The sequence below is a fragment of the Paralichthys olivaceus genome, chromosome 2 (assembly GCF_024713975.1).
Source record: "Paralichthys olivaceus isolate ysfri-2021 chromosome 2, ASM2471397v2, whole genome shotgun sequence".
Lineage (NCBI taxonomy): Eukaryota > Metazoa > Chordata > Actinopteri > Pleuronectiformes > Paralichthyidae > Paralichthys > Paralichthys olivaceus.
Window position 1 is genome coordinate 20,449,434 of NC_091094.1, and position 16,792 is coordinate 20,466,225.

The 16,792-nt window shown below is 38.3% G+C and overlaps 2 protein-coding genes across 2 annotated transcripts; one reads left to right on the top strand and one right to left on the bottom strand.

The window, feature by feature from the left end:
- Window positions 1-19: 19 nt before the first annotated feature.
- On the bottom strand, window positions 20-4,279 carry psmd6 (proteasome 26S subunit, non-ATPase 6). Its single transcript, XM_020086291.2, has 8 exons — window positions 3,965-4,279; window positions 3,390-3,595; window positions 2,351-2,496; window positions 2,040-2,259; window positions 1,817-1,925; window positions 1,427-1,595; window positions 323-400; window positions 20-240 (listed from the first exon to the last, which is right to left on the bottom strand). Exons 1-8 carry the CDS (start codon window positions 4,107-4,109, stop codon window positions 144-146), a joined length of 1,170 nt encoding a protein of 389 aa, XP_019941850.1. The 5' UTR covers window positions 4,110-4,279; the 3' UTR covers window positions 20-143.
- Window positions 4,280-6,484: 2,205 nt separating this feature from the next.
- slc2a9l1 (solute carrier family 2 member 9, like 1) lies at window positions 6,485-16,477 on the top strand. Its single transcript, XM_020086580.2, has 12 exons — window positions 6,485-6,581; window positions 7,433-7,528; window positions 7,666-7,826; window positions 7,909-8,033; window positions 11,503-11,632; window positions 12,210-12,358; window positions 12,739-12,926; window positions 13,094-13,204; window positions 13,293-13,394; window positions 13,766-13,841; window positions 13,930-14,057; window positions 14,511-16,477. The coding sequence occupies exons 1-12, from the start codon at window positions 6,558-6,560 to the stop codon at window positions 14,694-14,696; spliced, it is 1,476 nt and encodes a 491-aa protein (XP_019942139.1). The 5' UTR covers window positions 6,485-6,557; the 3' UTR covers window positions 14,697-16,477.
- The last annotated feature ends 315 nt before the right edge of the window (window positions 16,478-16,792 follow it).

Consider the following 16,792-nt stretch of genomic DNA (forward strand, 5'->3'; position numbering starts at 1 on the left):
AAACAAACAAACTGCAGGGTTAACAGTTAAACAAATTTTATTTATATACACAATGTAATAAGTCACTTTGTCGACAAACAACAGGTTTGAGTATACCAAGAAAAAGTCCCCATCGCTGTGATGAGAAAATATGGCCTCTGTGTTTACATGTTGATGACTCTCGACAGCTTCTGGACTCTGTTGAGGAGCAGGTCGCCCTTCTTGATGGTTTCCTGGTACTGCCAGTTTTTACTATCAGGTCTGGAAAGAAGAACAGGAAATGATCAGTGTTCGGCACCTGGTTACTGAGCGATGTAATGAGGTTAGAAGAATGGTAAAATACCTATTTGTTTCCACAATCTCATTCACTTTATCAATTTTACAGTGAAGACGGCCGGCCGCAATGAATCGAGACAGTTCCCTGAGAAAAAGAGGAAAAAGAATTCAGCTTACCACAACAAACGTTAATGACTGCATGAGATTTCTTTAAAACCAAAGTTAACCAAAGCACACAACACAAATTAGAATGATTTCCCATATCACAATCTCCCTTCAGGTCCTGAGTTATGGTGTAAGCTTATGACTAGAAATTTGCAATTATGATACCAGTGAAGTTGACCTTCGAATGTTTAATATCACCACCTCTTTTATCCATTTAGAGATGTGTCTGAAAATTTGTGGTAATTAGTACATTCATTCTCAAGTTATGGACAAAAATCTAATTTGTGAATTCAGAGTGACCTTTGGAAGTTAGACTTTTGAGTTACACTCAGTGAGACTTTTAGGCCAAGTAAAGGTTTGTGCTCAATAAGAAGAAAATAACTTCCTGAGATATCATGGTGACGTGAATTAGACAACCTGAAAACACGTTGTGGCTGTTTTCATTGCAGGGCATAAAAATAAATACTTTTATTTATAGATGTTTTGTATGTATAAATCTTTTTTTAACACAAAAGGAACAGTTCAACATTTTGAGAAAAATTCTTCTTCATTTATCGAGAGTAAGATGAGAAAATAAGGCACTACTGTGCTCGGTAATATCCTAAATGTTTCACTGTAGCCAGCAGCACCATTACCACTGACGCTCACCAATTCCACAACTAATCCTTTAATATTACAGCTCTACTTGAACACTATTAGATTGTAAATAAAAGACAAGTAAAACTGATCACTGGTTCCTGTGTGCTGAGCTTCTAACCAGTTTAAACCAGTCCATCCACAATATTTATCTTATCTGAATTTCCAACCTGAAAATGCTTTATCAGATACACATGCTGATCTACACATCTTTCAATTAATCTGCAATTGAAGTAAATATATGCAAACTGAAGCTAAGTGCTGAGGACACTATAGAGGGCGACTGCTAGGATTTCTGTTGTGACCTTGAAGCTAACCGTTTGTACAATAATTAAAGTGCGGCATATAAATGTGGTGTACTGTCACTCACTGGTCGATGAACTCGGTGCTGACACCGAAGGCCTCAGCCATGTAGCCCAGGGTGAGGGAACGGTAGGACTCCAGTAGCTGGCTGTAGGCCTGGATCCTCATCTCCCTCACATAGTAGCGGTAATGTGGTGCAAAGAGCCAGTCCTTCTTCATCTCCTGCTCCACTGTGGCTGTGGTAAAAAAGAAAACATTTCACATGATTATTCAAGTGGCAGAGCAGGAAATATACAGCGGCATGTGGTACATTTTAAAATATACTGAGAGAAAGACTGTAAAGAACTGCGCTAACTAAAAGTAAAACATACAGACACTGGCATATGTGAGAGTGAGTGAAACATTATTCACAAGATGGGGTTTTTATTTCAACTGGTAAAAGAAAAATCGTCCTCACCCAGAGACTGGAAGAAGACAGAGTAGCGGCACTCGTAGAGCGAGAAAAGATACTGGCGAACAGTGGGCAGACTGTGCAGCACCTCCAAGATCTCTGCTCCCTTTATTACCTACACAGAAAGGTTTTGAACACATTAGTTAACAGCAGCCATTTCACACATTTCTAAAAAGGTGTGATTTCCTCAAAAACATCTTCTGAGTACATTCACTGTCCTTCCCATTACCTTTTCGCGAAGATCAGGCCTTTTGAGGGCAATCATGCAGACGTAAACGGTGTAGGTGACAAATGTCTTGTAGTCCATGAGCTCATAGGAGGTGAAGGTGGAGACTGTGTCAAGGAAGAGCTCGGCAGCTTGCTTGAAGTCCCTGATGGCCACACAGTAAAGACCCTGATAGACCTTCAGGCGGTTCCTTCTGTCCCAGTCGCCTCCCTCTTCAATGAGGCTGCAGAGAGAGAAAAAAGGTCCTTAGAGAGATAAATACTGAGGAGGCCATACGTGGAGATGTTTCAAAATAAACACATTAGCTCCTTCACCTCTTTGCTTTCTCAGAGTTGCGTGTGATGAGGTCGCTATCCATGTAGAAGAGTCCGATCCTGAGCAGGTAGAAGACGATGTCTAGCCTGTGACCCAGAGCAACTGTCTTGTCATAGGTCTTCCTGAAGGCTGTCAGGGCGCCCTCCTGTGGAAACACACAAAAAAGAAGACACTGTCAATGATTTGTCGCCTACAAAAACTTGGACGTAGATTCTGGAGATGGATAGGAAATACATTAGAGAGTAACTTTACATTAAAAATGTATTGTGTATATGTATTAACTACAAAACTTTAAACCTATCAGATAGACACTGTTAACTGTATGTTATTAACACACAGCCTGCCCACCTACATAACGTCCAACCTCCTCTTATTGAATGTTGATTCGGCCATTGTTTCTCAATAACCTTCGTACTTTGTCTGTCACATGTTTTTAGGTTTTAATGCCAGTTTGGTTTCTCATCTTTTATGCATTATATCCTTTGATGTTGTATCTTTTCAAGTGTTTTTAGGACAGGTTCAATATTCAACTCACTTTTTTTTTTTGCATTGTTATTCTGGGACTTACAAGATATGTCTTTGTGTGTTGTTTTTGTTGTTTGTTACACAATGTACTGTTCTGCAGCTGCTGTAGCACTTTGGCCCAAGACAAAGTTCCAAATAGGGACAGTAAAGTATATTTGATGTGAAAATCAGTCACTCTATGTAATAATTTCACCTGTTGGCTTTCTTTATTTTAAATGCTGCTATTTTACTCATCCTGTGGAAGTACATTACTTTTCATGAAGTATTTTGCACTTCTGAATCCATCTTAGGGCTATTTCAGTTTGCACTACTCACATCCTATCTACCCTGAGCCCTTTGATCGTGTGTTCTTATGTCACTTGTGTACTTCATATGCAGCATACTTATGTTTTGTCTATGTAAATGTTTCCACCAGGGATTAGGGAAAACATTTCACAGCATTTCAATTCAATGTCTATGTTCTGTACATGTGGCAGAATTGACAATAAAGCTGACTCTAACTTGGACTCCTACCTTGTCTCCAATTCTGATCAGATATTCAGCTTTGGCCATCATGGCGTCTCGTATCTCGCTCTCTCCCAGGTTCGTCTCTGCGTCTTCCAGCACATCGTCCAGACGCTTCAGCTCCTCCTCGTTCGCCTTCTTCATCTTGCTCAGCAGATCAGCGTCCAGCTGCCACTTCAGATCCTTACACAGACCCTCATAGTACGGAGCCATGTCTGCACAGAGCAACGAGCTTCTTCAACACTTCACAGTTATAACACATGTGAGGCTCAAACTCACAGCTAAACAAAGATGTCTCGGTTCTACTTTAGAGATCGATAGACACAGAAGAACAACTTGCTGCTGTTACACGAACGTTGACAAACCACCTAACTCACTTAGCTTGTATGGCTAACTGACGTTTGCTAGCAGCGCTAACAGCCAATGCCGACGTTCCTAATGCTCATGGTTTAATTACAGTGGAGACATTAAAAAAGATCGAACAACCAATAGAAAGCTTTGTGTGCGTACAGTCGCGTCAACATGCAAGTAATGAGCAGAGTTTTTAAAGCTGCCGGCACTCTCGAGTGGAAATGCTAACTCACTGTTAGCTTTGATAGCCTCCATGAGCTCGGTCTTCACGCTAGCATCCTGTCGGTGACCGTCCATCGTCAGCAGGAACTTGAGCTGCGCTATCCTCAGGTCGGGGTTCTTGGGCAGACCCTCCTCCTCCAGGTTCTCCAGCGGCATTTTGACTCAAAGATGTGCAAGCGAACACGAACTGAAGCTTTTCTTTGTGCAGACGGAGTCCAGTGCTCAGCGCTCACTGCTAATGAACGATGACTCCGGGAAACACTGCACCGTGTTGCTTCCGCCGGAGCGTCCGTCAACGAGCGGAAACAAGAGCGGAGCGTTAAACCACCGAGCTAACATATACTGCCACCTCCTGGACGTGAGGGGGAACAACACCTCCAGTCCGATGAGCTGCTCAACCTCTTTCTATACAGTCTATGTGCTCAACTCATGTACTACACATTATGCTCATCTGGTGTGTGTGTGTGTGTGTGTGTGTGTGTGTGTGTGTGTGTGTGTGTAGGAATATTAATATCACCAGATGAATAACTTTTGCAGCTGATCAGTCAAGGCCAACAAAAAGATGGTCCAACAGACACCCATTCCAAAATATCACTGTTCAAAGATTTATTTTTCAGTTTCTCTGCATCCTATAGGACTAATTGCTTTTTGCAGTTAGAATATAAATAATCAGCTGACTGTACATTATGTGTTGTTGTGGTTGTCAATTGTCGACATGTCACTGCCATTCATGTGTTTGTTCTGTATGTTCTTTGTTCTGTTGTAGTCACAATTATCTGCAGTGTCCATCCACACTGTAGCTGGACACTGGTCAGTCACTGGTATGATCCTTCAACATTTAATTTAGAGTTTATTATTATTTCTGATGGGGAAATCTATGAAATCTCTCAGGTACACAATATGATCATCAAATTACAATCAAGATTAAGTAGCAAATTTGAAAAAAATGTAGCCTGTTTGCACTTTAGTTTAAAATGTGAACGTATACACACATGGTGCAATAACTGTACATACACATGTGCAATAACATTCCATACAGTTAAAGTCCAAGCAGCTTTGAATGCACCTTAGTTTTGTATTGTATTGCATTTGACTCTTTATTGTAGCTCTTTTTACCTTGCTTTGGTTTTATTTTTATTGAACTATTGCACTGCTGAGCTGCCCAGCTTCTTTTTGTCCAACACCTTTCATTGTACTGTTGATCCTATGTTAAATGTTTATGACAAATAAAATGTGAAACTTTGTACTCCATTACATCACTGCACCTTTATGCCATTATACATTATGCTGGCTACTAATCAAATCAAGCTGAATTAGATTGATGGTCCAGCAAAATAATGTCAGTCCAGATGAGGAGTCACTGTTAGGGTTCTGGTGATATCATTTCTCTGTAGGACTGAAAAGTTAATGATAACCAGCCTGACTTAACTGAGTCCTATATGTAGTCTGGGCATGTGTCTCTACCAGAGAAGACAAAATGGAAACCTTTCTACAGCAGCTGGTGAGATTTTACTCAACTCTTCTGCACTTCCTCAATACTACTCTAATTGTCATATATATGTATATGTGTATATTTTCACTGGATATTTTAAAAGTGAGAACAGTGTCTTTTTTTATGTCTTTGTTTTATAAACCAAACAACACTATTGTGTCCTGTATAAAACAAACATTATGCTGTAGCTCTGACTGATCCTCAGAGGAAAAAAAAACACTTGTTATTTTAAACAAGCATAATCAGTTTGTGAGTTGGTGTGAACTCGATCACTCATGTAAGCCTCCACTTTTAGCTGAATCATTGCACTTTGTCAGCTATTAGTTATTTTGTAAGCTGGTCATTCACAGTGCAGCACTCACCATGTCCAAAAAACCCCTCATCTGTGAACACATGTTAAAAAAACAGCTGTTATTTCATTTTGTTACGACAGTTTATCAGATATTCTGATGATGTGATCAGTCACTGACTTACAGTGGTCCTAATATAAAACCAAAACACAGGTACTCTCTTGTATATTTTATCAATGATGTTGACAGTTTTATTTTAACAATTTAATTTGAAAGCTACATAACACTTTAGCATTTAGTATAGGCTACAGCACTATGGTTACTATGTTCTTACATTTTTTGTAGAAAATATAAAATAAGGTTTTCTGATTGGTATTAAACTAATCTTACTCTTGTATGTATCACCATAGTGGGAGAAATTCATATTTTATCTTAACTTGACTTATCTTCACTTCTCTTCTCTTATAATTGTTTTATTTTAATTTAACTATTGCACTGCTGAGCTGCCCAGCTTCTTTTTGTCCAACACCTTTCATTGTACTGTTGATCCTATGTTAAATGTTTATAACAAACAAAATGTGAAACTTTGTACTCCATTACATCACTGCACCTTTATGCCATTATACATTATCATGGTTTCTAATCAGATCAAGATGAATTAGATTGATGGTCCAGCAAAATAATGTCAGTCCAGATGAGGAGTCACTGTTAGGGTTCTGGTGATATCATTTCTCTGTAGGACTGAAAAGTTAATGATAACCAGCCTGACTTAACTGAGTCCACTATGTAGTCTGGGCATGTGTCTCTACCAGAGAAGACAAAATGGAAACCTTTCTACAGCAGCTGGTGAGATTTTACTCAACTCTTCTGCACTTCCTCAATACTACTCTAATTGTCATATATATGTATATGTGTATATTATCACTGGATATTTTAAAAGTGAGAACAGTGTCTTTTTGTCAAAGTGTTTTATAAACCAAACAACACTATTGTGTCCTGTATAAAACAAACATTATGCTGTAGCTCTGACTGATCCTCAGAGGAAAAAAAAACACTTGTTATTTTAAACAAGCATAATCAGTTTGTGAGTTGGTGTGAACTCGATCACTCATGTAAGCCTCCACTTTTAGCTGAATCATTGCACTTTGTCAGCTATTAGTTATTTTGTAAGCTGGTCATTCACAGTGCAGCACTCACCATGTCCAAAAAACCCCTCATCTGTGAACACATGTTAAAAAAACAGCTGTTATTTCATTTTGTTATGACAGTTTATCAGATATTCTGATGATGTGATCAGTCACTGACTTGTAGTGGTCCTAATATAAAACCAAAACACACTTACTCTCTTGTATATTTTATCAATGATGTTAACAGTTTTATTTTAACAATTTAATTTGAAAGCTACATAACACTTTAGCATTTAGTATAGGCTACAGCACTATGGTTACTATGTTCTAACATTTTTTGTAGAGAATACAAAATAAGGTTTTCTGATTGGTATTAAACTAATCTTACTCTTGTATGTATCACCATAGTGGGAGAAATTCATATTTTATCTTATCTTATCTAATCGTCTCTTTTCTCAACCGCAACGTTATCACCTATAGCAGTTATAACTTGCCTGAGAGGATTATGAACAGATATCATTTCCATGTTTAATCACCACTGCGTCCTGCTGTATTTGTGATCCTCTGTAGACTCGTGGCAATGCTCTGTTGCTCATCATTATTCTGGGAGCTGGAGGAAGTTTTCAGGTTGGCTACCACTTGACTGTTTTAAGTTCCCCCTCACCGGTGAGATACATCCACCACACACATCTTTTCTTTTCAGTCCCTTTCTTTTCTGTCTTCAACAATCCTCCACAAAACTTGTCATCTCTCCCTGAGCTCAGGCTACAAACAGTTGCTTCCTTGTACCTTCCTCTCTGCAGTACATACAGCGTTTCATCAACAGCAGCTGGTACTACAGATATAAAGAGCCTCTGCCTGCTCAGACCGTCACCATGATCTGGTCTCTTATAGTCTCCTTGTATGCAGTTGGGGGACTCTGTGGTGCTGTCTCTGTCAAATTCATCTCAGGCTGGCTGGGGAGGTGAGTAAGAGACAGTTCATGCAGCATGTTGTCTTATTGAGTGTCCTTACGAGACATGAAGGGGTGTGTGGTCCCTCATCAGAAAAAAGGCAGTGATCTTCAACTGCTTCATTGCCATAGTTGCATCAGGGATCATGCTGACAAGCAAAATGGCCAACTCCTTTGAAATGATCATTGTGGCAAGGATCCTGTACGGCTACTCATCAGGTAAGAAAACATAATATATTATGTCACAACCATGACAAACTGTATTATATATACACCTGCAACCACTTCAGAATTATTCCTTGTCATTAGTGAGTCCTCCTCAAATAGTTCTACAGTATACTGTCACTTTTTATTGTTTGTGTGCTGGACGTTGTGTGGGTAATTTTTTATTAGCAGTCTATGGTGCGGAATAAAGTTAGAAAACTTTGTGTTCATCCTACCTGGTTTATCTGCAGTAAATTTTTTCATTGTCAATGAAACTTAAATTGCTTTAATACTGTTCACATGTGGTTTATCACCGTAACGAATTGCTGTAAGAAAACGGCCAAATTCTGACAGTAACATTCTGTTTTCCATTAAAAACGGTACTGTGCTGTAGAGAACAATGCATTCTGGGAAATATTTATGAGCAGCTTGCTGTTTTCCTTAAGATACTGCAATATACTGTAAACAGCATTGCATTCTGGGGGTGATGTCAGAATCAACGACAGAGAGGTCCTGTAGAAATTGAATGCTACTATATTTCTAGAAGACACGTGGAACACAAAGTCGTGAAGCCAACTCTGGACCTTTTTTGAAAGGATTATCCGTCTGAATCCTGCATTTTATGAACAAGTCTTCGGTAAGTTGAAATAAACTTTATCTGCCTTGCATCATTTGCTTACTTTTGCGGTCTTTAAACAAACTTGGACTGATTAGAACTGTTACTTAGCTAGTTTGCAGCAATTGCATGTGGTCCTCTGAATTAGCCATGTAGTGACTTGTGAGTACAGCAGAAAAGCTCATTTTGAAATTATTATTTTGTAGGTTAGGCCAATTTCTTATCAGTACTTAAAAGTTCTTCTTATTGGCTTTTGTGTGGTTAGTTGGTTTACAGCTAGGTGCATTATTGTGAGTTTGTCTCCTCTGTTCATTTTCACCATAACCTTAGCTCCAGTACAGCTTCAGTAATGTTAGAGCTTATTTGGTGTTGACTCATAGTATTTTGTAATTTTAGTATGTTTTCTTCAACATTGTCCGGCTGCTGAAGGCTCACTTAACAAAGACTTCAGATGGACTCATTCGTCTAGTTTGTTTCTTTTCCTCATCTAATAGAGCTAATATCCTAACCACAGTTTTTTTGTCTGCTCTACAGGACACTCAACCTACTTTTGACTCCTCGTCTAATATTGCTCGGTATGTATTCAGAACTTTGTCTATTGCATATCTAATGAGTTTTGTTATAAGTTTTAATAAGGTATCTGTATTAATAATTAATAAAGTATACATTTTCTTCCTGTTAGAGATGTGTGCAAAAGTCAAGACTCTTGATTCATGTTTCAGGTGGAAAAGTGCCTTTGACAGTTGGACACTGGATGATCAGCCTTGAGGATCGTATGTTGGGGCATCCACTCAACTTTTGTGACAGGGCTGCTCTGTTTACAGATCTAACATCTTTAACTGGGAAGCTGTCTGTACAAGGTAAGGCTTGTGCTGCCCATCTCTCATTTTCTCTTTTTTTCACCTTTTTCTATTTTCAACCCTTACTTCATAAACACTTTATTATAGACATCATATATTATAGACTTTATTTCTGTTCAACCTCTAATCTCTTGTGTTCTTCTGTGTTTTGTAGAGGCTTCTTTTGAATCAACCCAGAAAGAGGAACAAAAGCTGTTTGAGGGAATCGTCTCCAAGAGGACAGGGAGAGTTATTCAGAAGAAATCTGTCACAATCAACCTTATAGACTTTGAGTGGAATTTCATAGCTCAGTGAGAGCTCTCTCCCCAGACACTTCACATCAGTGCAAACATGGTTATTTGTCAATTTTTGCCTTTAATATTGTACATGTGATCATATTCTTGCATTATTTCACTTCAAAAATGTGGGTATGCTTACTTTTTATGTACATAAAATGTCACTTCTTGGTCTTCCATGCAAGCAAATTACATAGCTCTCACTGTCGGTGCTTCACACACAATACCTCAGAAACCATAGTTGTTAAATTAGCAGATTTAAAGAGATTTATCTGGTAAAGGCACTCTTCCTTTACCAGGACCATTCAAGTCTGACTGGCTAAACATTCCACCATTTAAACAAGTAGAAAAAACTCAAAAATATTAATCTTTCATATTTTTCTGTTTGTATTTCAGTACCACTGGTTATAGATTATATTTGTAGAATTCATGTTTTTGATGCATCATTTCTGCAAGTGTTTTACAAGGTTTATTGTTTTATCACATTTAATGAACATACTGGTAACTGTCTGTTGTGCATAGCTTGAAATCTCCAACTGTAATGGACAACTTTGTTTCTATCAACAAAAAACAGTATATTTAGTATTTCAATTGGTGTTCCCTTTTATAAATAAATGTTGGGTTACTCAATTGATGTTGTTTTCTCTTAGTCTCCTCTTTTGGTGTGAATTTTTGGTTGCTGTATTTTAGTCACTTTAATCATTCAGTCACATTGTGCAGAATATCAACTCAAAATAGTGAACCAAGGTTTTAGTAAAGAGGAGTTTAATTTATAGGAATTGACTGTCATCCATTACACATTACATTACATTGTGCTGTTTTTGAGATTATGTTGAATTTCCATTTAAAACAATATTGTACAGACTGATGCTAATCGTAAACTGCAAATTTAAGAAAATACAGAACAATAGTATGTTTTAGTATGTGGACAGCAATAAACTGTAAATTAAGGTTACAGTAAGAAAACGGTAAATTCCTGGCAACCCTGCTGCCAGCAGTTTACTGTTAAAATAAGAAAATACAGCAATGCACTTGTGATTACAGTAATGCACTGTCAAGTTGATTACTGTATGAGTACTGTAAATTAACAGTAAAGAGCAGGCAACCCTTCTGCCAGCAGTTAACTGTTAATTTACATGACAATTCTTTACAGTGTAAGTTTGAGTTGAGTAATTTTTTGCTGTCATGTTTTCATACATTACTTTTTCTTTCTTCTAACCCAAGTTCACAACTTTTCAAAATACTGTAGAAGTTCTTTTGAAGGAAGAATTCTGTGAATGTTGCTGCCATGACAGAGATCAGCACCCTTGATTCCCATGAATGTCTGTGTCAGTCCGATATGGAGAAATAAAAAAAAAATCAGATTGTCAAAATGATCTGATGGCGATTTTAACCTTCATTGACTCAGTTGTTGACCACTGCTGTAGTGTATCTGAAGACATAGAAGAAGACATGTTTAACTTGAACCACAGACTGAAGGCACACTGCCCACCCCGCCTGTTTATTTACATTTTGATAATATTGAACAAATTGCATATCAGCTAAACACAAACACACCGAATTGGACATAGCTCTTCCTTGGGCAAATAACAATTAACATGCCAGATGTGAAGCCGATAAGATGAACGGTTCGCGAGATGTGCGTTCCAGATACAGACAGAGAGACTTTTGTGAAATTAGTGGGTAGATTATGTTTTTACCTGTTTATCAAAAATATTTTAAATTTCTTGCAGGTTTGGGATCGAGCTTACATGTGATGTACCTCGGAGAGATCTCACCCAGAAAGATTAGAGGCATAGTGACTCTCACCTCTGCGACGTTCTCGTCACTCGGCAAACTGTCAGGACAGTTTTTTGGATTAAGGTACATGCTTATTGGGAATCTGTGTGAGATGTCAAAAGTTGTGGATGAAAAGTGCAACTTGCACTGAAACCATACACATACAGTGGCTTCTGCAGGATGTCGTTCTGTGGGCTGTGCAATGTGCTTCACCAACGGTGACGGTTATACACCATAATAAAATTTCAGTGAGGTCACCATTCAATTCAATTCAATTCAGTTTTATTTGTATAGCGCCAATTTGCCAAATCATAATATACATTAATTCAAGGCACTTAACATAGACGGTCAAGACCTCAAAGATTGTAAAGTAACCCAACAGTTCCCACCACGCAAACTCCAAGCTTCATAATGCTTTTATTGCTATAGGTCTGGATAAAGTTCCTTTGACTTTCTACATCGTCAGTTCAGTTTGGTAAATGCAGGTGGACTAAATCAAGTCACATAAATAAGAAAAGTAAAAGGTGTCTGATCATGTGTCACACTTTAACATCTGAAAACCTCCTGAAGCCACAGTTAGTGGATTGTGTGTTAGAAAATGTCAAAAGATGTTATTTTCTAGAGTAAAGACACAACAAGGAATTCCCATTTTTCTTCTCAGTGAGATCCTTGGACGTGAGGAGCTGTGGAACATTGTCCTCTGTGTCTCTGCATTTTTCTCTCTGGTTACTATCATGGCCTTGCCTTTTCTTCCTGAGGCTCCCAGATATGTACTCATAGAGAAAGGTGATGATGAGGCATGCAAAAAAGGTTGGTATGTTTCCCTACAGTCATAAGAGTACCTGACCAAACCGCCCATCTATCACTAACTAACCAGAGGGTCTGTAGTTCGTACTGAACCCTAGCTGTGCCGTCAGTAGCATTAGCAGTAGCAGTGACAGTGTGTTGTGTAAATGGGCGAATGTGACTTGTTGAGTTAAGCCCCTAGAGTGCTAGAAAAGCATCAGATGAATACAATCCATGTATTATCAATGTTTAAAACTACTACATTTGCATACCACCGAGTTTAGTAGTGTCAGTTAAGGCCTCAATATATATAATACAACAGATAATACATTAATTAGTCTATATTTCACCAACCTTTGTATCTTGAACAAGGAAGTACATTTTTGTACTCTTTTTAACTCCAGCCCTGCAGACTCTGTGGGGTCCAGGTGACTACAAGGAGGAGATGGATGAGATGTTGACGGAGCAGGCATCCATTGAAGCCGCTCCACCAAAGAGCCTCCTGCAGCTGCTGAGTGACAGGACGATCCGATGGCAGCTCATCTCCATGTCCCTCATCTACAGCTGCAACCAGCTGTCCGGCATGTCTGCAGTGAGGATGGATGCACTATATCCATACACTGTTAATGTCACTATATCTGTATTTGTTTGTATCCTGTCACTCTGCATCATTGTAAATGAGGGCCTCCCTAAATTATACTTTGAGTTAAATAAAGGTTGATTGAAATTGAAAAAAATCGGTGCTTTTCTCCCTTACAGATCAACACCTTCTCCTTCGACATCTTCACGGAGGTGGGCATACCGGCAAACAAGATTCGCTACGTCACTGTTGGTCTCGGAGTTTGTGAGATCATCACCTCAATCTCCTGTGTGAGTAACTATCTCAGTATGTACATGATTGCAACCCCTGTCTATGCATCAAAATATATTTTCACATTTTCTACCTATTCCTTCTCAGGGTCTGATTATTGAGCGCACAGGGAGGAGGCCGTTGCTCTGGGGGGGCTATGGTCTCATGTCTGCCTGCTGGGTGTTTGTTACTGTCACAATGAACCTGAAGGTAAACCTCTCACCTCAAATATTGATACAGATATGGGAATAGTATACTCACTGTGTTTTAGAAGGGACATTTCACACAAATTGCAGAAGAATCCATGAGCACGTAGAGAACATTTGCAGGTGAGAATATTTGTTTGGGCGTCAGTCACTCTTGATAATGCACAGATGTCACTGTGAGCAGTTTTCAGGGGAGAATACTTCCCAACAAAGTAAGAGCAGTAAACAACACATGTGGAAAAAAAAGAATATAAAAATCGAAATGTGTAGTTACTTTGATAAGCATTAAGTCAGTGATGTAATAATTGCTCTAAAAGTTATTAATCTAATAAAAGTTTGTTAATATTCACATACATACATTTGTATTTCATGCAGAATTCCTATCATTGGGTTCCTTACATTACTGCTGGTTTCATCTTCATCTTCATCATCTTCTTTTGTGGAGGACCTGGTATGTGCTTTACAGTGTTGAAAATTAAATTGAAATTCAGGGCATCAGACACTAAACTCTTACCTCTCTGTGGTTCTGGTTCCTCCAGGGGGAGTGACAGCGACTCTCAACAGTGAGGTGTTTATCCAGTCTAATCGAGTGGCAGCGCTGGTCTTCATGGGAATCCAGCGCTGGTTTACATTCGCTGTGATGGGTCTCGTCTTTCCATTCATTATTGTGAGTTCAACCAACCTGAAATCAAACCACACAAATATACAAAGCACTGATTGAAGAAAAACTGAATTTGTCTATAAGTTACAGATACACTCCAGTTCAATTCATTATTGGTATAGCATGTTTATGTCATATACAAGCAATTAGTATTCAAACCAACATATGTGCGGCCCCAAGCGACCACAAACATACATCTGCACATGTACATAGAAATAAAAATCTTTGCATTCATGACACATGCTCACATGTGTGCACACAAGTTCAATGTCGACAATAACAATGTATATTTCTCCGATGAGAGCTTCTGACTAAGACCTTCTTTGGCCCCTTGAGACTGTGCAACATATAAGGCAAACAAATGTTGTTTTTAGGGATTGATTGAGGCTGTGTCATGGTTATTTTTCTTTTTTGCGAACATGAACCTCATTCTGATGCTTTTCTCTTCCTGTGTCCCAGGAGGCCCTCAGCTCATACTGCTTTGTACTGTTCGCCTGCATGTGTCTGCTGGGATGTCTCTACACCTTCTTCATCCTGCCAGAGACCAAAGGAAAGACCCTGCTGGAGATCTCTGAGGAATTTAAAGCCATCACTGTCTGTGGGAAATCCTTCGCAGGGAAGAAGAGTGTGGAGACCAGGTTATAATACAGAGCAGATACATGGAGACTGTTGTTTGAAATGAAATGAGGAATAATGACTGACTCTGTGTGACCAAAGGGACAATATGTGGACATGATTGTAATGGTATCAAACATTAAACATCTTATCTTTAGATGGAGAAAATGAAACAGGGCAACAGGATAAACTGGAGTCAAATGACTGAGGTTATAATAATGCGATAATGAGATGTAAGAGTTTTACTTTTTGCTGCCCATAAATGGGTATAACTATGAGAAACATTATTAATGCATCTTTATTGCACAGCAAAACTGTTTCTTTTGCAAGGGAGGATTTTTATTTGTGATTCATTCCATGTTTTAAGCCCAAACTGTAGCACTAAACCCACAATCACCACCTCTAACATAATAGACACATGAGGATTTAGTATTCTAAAAAGATTTAACTGAAGTAATTTAATTAATTTATATGTCCTTAAACATTTTGATTTATGGAACGTCATTAATGATGAGTTGACTCGGCCTACAGAGGTTGAAGGACGACGTCTGATTTTTACCGTTTACTTTATTAAAACAACCAGAAAAGCTCAATCTCTGTCAAGTCTTCATTCTTATGTTTAACGTATTAACATAACTCACCAAAGAACAGAAAAATAAGTTCATCATTTCATTTTGCAACCAATTCTTCCAAAGTTCGTAGAGTTAGTTAATAACATAATTTTAGAATAACACATTCTAAAATGATCCACATTTTTCCAAATCTCTTTCCAATATGCAAAAATCGTATCTTTTAACTGCTGATACTCGAGGTGCTGTCCTGAAAACAATGAGGGCTTTGTAGATAATTGGCCAACTTTCTTGGGGATACCTGTTGTGACCAGGAGAGTCTGCAGCTCTCATATCTAGAAACCAAACTGTTTATTAGGAATCACTGAAAACTGGTTGCAGCAAGAAGAATGTATTAGTCTAAATTCCTAATAATAAATAAATGAATACCACCCACATTAACACATATTCCTTGAAGCACAGGCAGAGGATTTGTGATTGAAGCGATTTGCCATTGAAATGTATTAATTCAATCTCAATCTAAATACAGTTAAAACTCATTTGAAAGTCTCATTCTGTTTCTGTCACACTCATGGCGGAACATACAAGACAATTCACAACTTGTAGAAAAAACATCCACAGGTAGAAGAAAGAAGATTTTTTGAGTTGGCAGTTTTGAAAGTGGATACAAAGATCACTGACAGAGATGGCAATAAATTAGGAATCTATGTACCATTTAAAAAAATTGCAGATTTGGAGTAGCAGTTAGTTTTCCACCAGGTAAAATAAAACAACGTCCTGATGGCAACAAGAACAACTCACTATAAGATTATGTTCAGAAGAAAATATATTAATATGATTTCCTTGTCAGAAGATTTGTTGGTTACAGAAAGAAGTCAGATCTCTTTGTCTCACTCTAATTGATTTTAAAACAGATTCAGGCAATGTTGTCCAGGCTGTTTCTGCCTTTTACCATAGTGAGTCAATAAAGTAATTATAGTGAGTTAATAAAGTAATTATAGTGGGATTATAAAGTAATAACAGTGTGTGATTATAACTTCCATGCAGACATTGACAGTGACAGCTTTAAGCTCATGGTCATATTAGACCAAGTGAGACTGTAGCAGCCAAACCGCTGAGTTTAATAACCTGAGTAACGTTGCTCTTTTTGGTTGTGGAATAATATGTTATTCATTTTCTCAGTTACAGACTCACGTTTCAGTTATCTATGTACAGTTAAGACCATTCTCCTAAGTGTTGAATAAACGGATGTGATTCACATTAAAGTATTTGACATATTGTTACTATTTTTTTCCTTTTCTGGGTTCCATATGTTTAGTATATATACCATGCATACAACATAATGTCAGCATTTTCTCTTCTCTCAGAGAAATATATTACATTTATAATTGCCTGCTGCACATTTTCTAACCCAGGACCCTTCCCACCACCATCCATTTGCTTTCTTCTCCTGTTATCCTGCAGCCTTTCTTTCCTAATCAATGTGAATGCAGCAAACCTCGGCCTGCGAGTCCTCCTCACCTCCCGGTCGGCTCCCTGCCTATAATGAGGTACATT

Bases quoted from the DNA above. Each gene is read 5' to 3' on its own strand.
- psmd6 (XM_020086291.2), bottom strand. From the start codon at position 4,109: ATGCCGCTGGAGAACCTGGAGGAGGAGGGTCTGCCCAAGAACCCCGAC. The intron at 1,596-1,816 runs GTGAGGACGATT...TTTTTACCACAG, and splicing joins TGTCTTCTTCCAGTCTCTGG to CCACAGTGGAGCAGGAGATG. The intron at 241-322 runs GTATTTTACCAT...TCTTCTTTCCAG, and splicing joins GAGATTGTGGAAACAAATAG to ACCTGATAGTAAAAACTGGC.
- slc2a9l1 (XM_020086580.2), top strand. From the start codon at position 6,558: ATGGAAACCTTTCTACAGCAGCTG. The intron at 11,633-12,209 runs GTACATGCTTAT...TTTTCTTCTCAG, and splicing joins GGACAGTTTTTTGGATTAAG to TGAGATCCTTGGACGTGAGG. The intron at 13,205-13,292 runs GTGAGTAACTAT...ATTCCTTCTCAG, and splicing joins TCATCACCTCAATCTCCTGT to GGTCTGATTATTGAGCGCAC.